Source organism: Eufriesea mexicana, unplaced genomic scaffold (genome assembly GCF_001483705.2).
Source record: "Eufriesea mexicana isolate 0111107269 unplaced genomic scaffold, ASM148370v2 scaffold1358, whole genome shotgun sequence".
Lineage (NCBI taxonomy): Eukaryota > Metazoa > Arthropoda > Insecta > Hymenoptera > Apidae > Eufriesea > Eufriesea mexicana.
Window position 1 is genome coordinate 409,102 of NW_016909491.1, and position 6,492 is coordinate 415,593.

Sequence of the window (6,492 nt, forward strand, 5' to 3'; positions counted from 1 at the left end):
TCGCCATGTTGTTTATGTTTCAATAGACTTCGATCAATTTTAAAATTGTGTACATCATTGTTGCCATGGATAGAAGTAGATAGCGCTGCATTTTATAATTTAATTTAGTTTTCCCTTCTTAAACAAAGTGACATGTGGCGCACTATTACTTCTTTTCTATTATACGCTAGTCAAATTTAACTTTCAAATGAGATAACAAATTAGAAATAAAATTATTCACGTAACATTTAAACGAATAAGTGAGGTTTATTAAAGTATTCAGTTTTCGTTATTTGAACATGATCGATTATTATTTATCATCGAGAAATTGCACGTATTTTGTAACTCATAATACAGTAATTATAGTATAAAAGGTACCAATAGTATTCGTAGAACGATAACTAAGAGTAAAGAGAAATGCATCGAATATGGATAAACGACTAAAATAGGTGTATGCAATAAAAATTCAAAAGAAAACTTATTCAAAGTTTAATACGAGTTGCGTTCTTTCATATCTAGAATGACACCGACGTAAGATCCTTGTTTCGAAAATAAACGTACATGCACGCCATTGAATACGTTAGGTAAGTCACATACTTCATCGGTAAGATGCACAGAAATATTATCTGCGTTGATGGTGATTATATCGGAAGCTTAAATTTTCAGGCTTATTTTTAATAAATAAATTGAAAGTGTTGCAATATATTCGTTGTAGCTAGATAACAAACGTTTATTTAGCTATCCAGGTTTTTATCTTATAAATCGATTTAGATTCTTTCAATATTCTTCGAAATGTTTATATTTTCACACCGTTAATGGTGATTCGCATACTGTCTTCATTCAGGAAGAAATAATTATGCAAGTGTTGCTACGCGTAAGTTTTTCTTCTCAAATAAGCTATAAAATATTCTATCGTCTCGTATAACGAGGTAAAAGCCGTTTAGTAATAGATTTTAAGGACACGGATAATCGAATTTATTTTTTGAATAACGTCGCGCGAGTTCGTAGCATTTCAAAGTGATTAATAAAGCGATGGGAACGGATAGATTGGAAAGTACAACATTACGGAGAGCGTATAAAGATTATTTGTCGACTTTTCCATAAATTTTGATATATTACGCACTATTATAATTAGTTTTGGCAGGAATGTCGTAACTATTGGGCCATCTTGAAAATTTTGTCGGTTTCCGAACTATCTACTTTCTAAAAACATAGCTCCTTTGAAATTTGATCTTTCTTTTTCTCTTTTCTAGAGCAACTTCTGCGATTGATATAACGTAACGGTGAAACGACCTTCGAAAGATGATAAAGAGGGACGTTGAAGTGTCCTTGAACGATCGTCGAGTAACCTCGAGCAGCTTTTAAATGACCTTTGGATGACCCGAAGGAATACGTTTGCGAATAGGGACATCTCGAAAACGCATCTTCGGTGGAATTACGTTTCCTCGAGAAAATGGCTGAAAACCGTGAGTACTTTTTGGAAAATATGATCCAACGTATAGGATATAGCTTCTTTTTTTTTTTTTTTTTTTTTCTTTTCTTCTTTTTACCACTAACTGTGCGTGACACAGCAAACTCAACGTATATCTCTGAATCTTTATATATTTGCTTCTAACAAAGTTTGCGCGAACACGTGCACGAGGAAATTAGTGTAATCGGCAATGCCATTTGTTTAAGATCGCAAACAAAGATAAAATTCTATTCTTGAAACGGTTTATTATTACACGAGCCGTTGTAATGCGTACAATATTGCTTTACTGACCCGAATCAACCAGTCGATCAAGTTTTTGAAACGATATACACGCATCAGCGATCTTTCGTTTTTACCGATCGAAAACAAACAATAAAATATTTAAGGAACATTTAATACTTATCTTTAATATGATTTCCTTCGACTCAAAACTGTTTCATTCATGCTTCAACAAGCATGCACTGACTTAACATCATACTTCACTGTTTGTATATGAATATGATTTAACTCGAAAAGGCATAGAAACAATAATTAGGAAGGACGTTGCTTTCATGGATATCGCTTAAATCTATCGCGGTGTGATCATAAAAGTGATGATAATAATCGTTCCATCGTTATAGATATTCAATACGTAGCAATGTTGTTCGGTATATATATACAAGTATGTAGCAGTGTCACCGAGGGTCGCGAGATCTTTTTCCTTATTTTTTTCTTGCCGATCAATTATATACTATATACAAAGGATAAATTAACGCAGGTTGTTCGATTGTGAGAAAAGGATCAACTTTTGATTTTCTTTCGACGTGAAACCGTTCAACGGGGATAAGGGATATCGTGTCTTCTCTTTCTTCCTCTTTCTTCTTTTCTTCTTCCTTTCTTTTCTTTCTTTTTTTTTTTTTTTTCATTTTTTCTTTTTCTTTTTTTAGCGAACAAACATTATTTTCAGTGAAGGAAACATCGTAGAAGCTGTGATACAGCTCTCGCGGCTCTCAGGAGCCTGATTCAAATGGAAGGAATACGATCTATCTTACAAGCTGAATAATGTTGGTGCGTTAACGTAGTACAGTGCGCCTCTATTAACGCGATTACGAGCTTAGAGATAAATTTATACTCGTCGTTATGCTATTACTCGTTATTACAAACTAGAAACAATCTCTAATGACTTTGTGAGTAGAACTTTGTAATTAGGCTCTTGAGCAGTGTCTAAACACGAGAAAAACGGAATTGAACTGAACGGCACGCGCACGCGCGCGCGCGCTTTACTAGCTAACTCATTGATCCGGCATCTTCGATTCGTCGTTTCGCATCGACACCCTCGAGTTCGCGCTACATCGTTCCCGATACTGGAAAAGTATCGGACGGGTCTCGATTAGCAGCACCGATTCGTGCTTCAACAAGGTCTAACATCCCGATGCGTTGTCCCTCGAAAATGCCATTTTCCTTCTGGTTTTGTATCGTGGTGGAATGAGAGAAGTTGATGACGTTTACGGATAAAGATCGTTACATGTAAAAGTATTAAACACGCGTCGTACTTCGATAGAAATATGAAAAACAAACCGATATACGCTACACATTCATTCTCTACGTTTCTTGCATACATACACATACGCGCGCGCACCGCATAGAATTATTCTTTTTCTCTTCTTTTTTCTCTCTCTCTCTCTCTCTCTCTCTCACACGCTTCCTCGTTTTCTCTTTCTTGCGCTCGCTATCTTTCTCTCTGTCCCGTTTAATTACGAACTACAGTACGGTTTGTAGATCCTTTTTTCTCGTTCACCTCTTTAGGCCATTCCACGAGACGGCTATGGGATTTTGACGTTCACGAACTGGGTGGCGACATACCGCTTTGCAGGTAGAAAGCATCGCACGCACGCCATTTTAAATCTAACGTTATCTGCGGTTCGTACGATTCATATTCTAGGTTTTATGGTAAAAATTCACTGAATACCTTGTTCACTTGACTACCACAGACGCTTGACAGAGCAACCTAAACGACGCTCGATCGAAGTATGGATAGTTAACGATAGAGACGACGCGCGCGTTCGTTCCTTACAAAACTGCTCCGGTGCTGCGGGGGCGGGGAACGTTGTCGGTGAAAATAATTATTGCAAACAATCGCATCGCGTGTGTATATTTGCCTCGCGTTCGAACGAGCGTCCGCTTAATCGTCCGCTCGATGACGGAACATCGATGATACCCAGGGATCACGCGCAACGCGGTGTGCGTACACAATTATCTCGAATGGAGAAAGGTTAATACGGAAAGATTAAATTGACTCTGTTAAATCGTGATCCACGATCATGCGACTCGAAACGTCCGTTCATCGGCGATCGTTCGCAACCATTCTTCCTCACTGGTTATGCAACCGTCCACCGGAAGCTTTAACTTGATTGTTGGTAACCTTCGGTATCGCCCCGATGATCTTCACGCGATTCTGTTGCTGCTGCTGCTGCTGCTGCTGCGATTGTTGTTGCGGCTGTTGCTTGTTGTCGCAGAATTGAGGCGGTGGGGCAAATACCAGCTCGTCCCCGTTGCCCGCTGACGGTCCCGCGTTGAACTCTGGCGGTGGTGGTACGAACAGGTCGTTGCTCTGTTCCTCGGCATCCGCTTCGATCGGCGGCGGTAACTGGGCCAGGCTCACCGCGTGTCGGGTCAGTAATCCGCTACCACCGTAGCTCGTTCTCTTCGGGTTCGCCTCCTTTTCCACGCTGCTCACCGAGAGCACCGTGGTCGGATGCTGCGCAGCTTCGTTAGCAAGATTCCTCGCGGCCGTATCGTCGAAACCCGTGGGTGGACCAACCGGCACGTCTTGATCGGAGCTCACCCCGCTCGAGCTGTTGTCACCGTCCTCGGCGAGGGATTGCTGGGTCTGTTGCAAGAGGAAGTCGTTCGGATGGCTCTTCGACGACTTCAACTGCGTCCTGACCTTCTGAATCTCCTCGACGCTGAACGAATGCGGCAACGAGCTGCTGCCGGACGAACTCGAGCCGGAAGTGTTGGAGTTGCCCGACGTTTCTCGCGTGGATTCCAGCTTCTCTCTCGCAGCCGCTTTCTCCAGTTCCTTCGCGATCTCCGATTCTCCGTCGTCGTCGGTCTCCTCCTCCCCTTCGTCGTTCTCCGACTCGGACAGGCTGTAATCCGGTTCCGGGATAGGCGGCGCTGCGTTCGTCACCGTGTTTCCAGCATTGTTGTTCGCCACGGACGAGAGGTTCGTGATCGAGGAACTGGTACTGATGCCCTTCTTCTTCCTTTCCCTGATGCCGACCGTGCTGTGGCTTCTGTTGGTCTTCAGAGGCTGCGCGTACTGGTTGTTGGCCGATTGATTGTTGTTCACCTGGTTGTTGTTGCTCACTGCGCTGTTCACGTTCTGCTGATTGTTCAACGGCTTGAACGTCGTGTTGTTGGTGGTGCGCAAGCTGTGCGACTTCCTCACGTGGCAACGGGTCGTGTGCGCTGGCAAACTGCGGGAACGGTATCCAACCGTCTTCATGTCTTCCGGCGAGGCGTAGAGCTTGGCGCTGTTCGAAGGTCGAAAGCTGGACATCACGCCGTAACCTCCGTCTGCTGTCGCGGCTGCCAGTTCTGAATGGAGGAGGGAAAAGCACGATTATCCGGGGCAACTCGGAACAGAGGCGGAGGCTGGCTGCCGGGCATTGAAATTTATCGGGAAGTAACGTACGACTGGGTCGTAACCGCGTCGAAATATCCTCGCGATATACGGTACCTTTGACTTGCTGTATATGAGCCATATTATCGTACACAGAAGCCGGCGTGACTACGTCCGGCACGTTCGCGCCCACGTTCACTTTGACGACTTGCCCGACCGGTGGCGGAGGTGGCGGATGGTTCGGTGGTGGAAGCCCGTTTCTGCCATTCAACGCGTTTACGTCCTCCTGGCTCCTGTGCCCTTTCGGAGCTAAAATAGACGACTGCACCTGCACGTTTAAGTCCGGCGTACTGTGAAAGTCTCGGTGAAGATCGGAACCACCGCCCAATCCACCGAAGAATCGCACTCTCGAGTTCAACTGCGAACAAACCGTCAAAAGCCTGTTGGAACCTAGGGTAACACAGTTTCCGCGAGGATAGCGTTCACAAAAACAACAGCTTGTCGCATATACATAGCTCGTACTATATCACAAGTAACGCAATGTCCGCGAGTCGTGTGAAACGCGGTCGCGTTCGTGGATGCGAGCAATTGGCGCGATTAACTTGGAGAAGCACCGAGAACAGGCGGCGTAGACTTTGATACCATTATCGTAATTAATCTGTCCTCTGTCCGTTTATTCGTAGGTCTATTTACATGTACGTAGACGCCAAGCCGAGACAGGTCTCGCTGTTTTCGCGCGGAGCAAAATGTCTCGGGGATTTTCGGGCATTTCCCGCGATTTCCAGATGATTTTCGAGACTCGCGAGGATTCCGGGATGCTCGGCAATGCCGGGAACGCGAAACCAGTTGGATATTATTTAAGCGTGTAAGGCCCGATTATGCACGGTACGCGGGGGAAGCTGCACGGTCATGCAAAAAGTGAAAGCAAAGTAATTAAAATGTTCGTTTCATGGATACACATCGTTAGTTCTGCGAGGCGTGTTCATAAAGCTGAAAGTGATATCCGATGCCCTTTCGAGCATCGGATTTTCATTAGCAAATGGCTTAGTCACCTGGAATCATGCAAGTCACGGACGCGCTAGAAACAAAGTATTTTCGATCAGTAATATAAGTCGTCCTCGTTGTCTCTCTCGTACCAGGAGCGCCCCTTGCTGTACACTCGTGCTGGCTTGCGAGAAAACTATAACACACATGCGTAAAAACAGCCACCATCACCCCCCGGGTAGCATGCATCGAGGAGTTTTAGCCTCTCTGAAAAATTCTTTCCAACTCTTGCGTCGAACCGGAATATCGATAACGGTTCGACGCAAGAGCGCATGGGAGGGGGGCGGGGGGGGGGAGGGCAGCGACTAATTAAACGGGGAGAGAAACTCTACGAATGGGTCACCAACCACACGGATCTACTGTACCGACAAACAATTCGAGTTAAAGTGTT

At 44.5% G+C, this 6,492-nt stretch overlaps 1 protein-coding gene across 4 annotated transcripts in view; it reads right to left on the reverse strand.

Moving 5' to 3' along the window:
- Positions 1-1,568: 1,568 nt before the first annotated feature.
- The window catches only part of Prosap (SH3 and multiple ankyrin repeat domains prosap), a 152,733-nt gene continuing 147,809 nt past the window's right edge, over positions 1,569-6,492 (reverse strand). For all 4 annotated transcript variants that reach the window (XM_017900879.1, XM_017900880.1, XM_017900881.1 and 1 more), the window contains 2 exons: positions 5,175-5,475; positions 1,569-5,032 (listed from right to left, as the gene is read on the reverse strand). In XM_017900879.1, the coding sequence (XP_017756368.1) occupies positions 3,801-5,032; positions 5,175-5,475 (1,533 nt within the window). In that variant the 3' untranslated portion in view covers positions 1,569-3,800. The remainder of the gene's footprint in view (positions 5,033-5,174; positions 5,476-6,492) is intronic.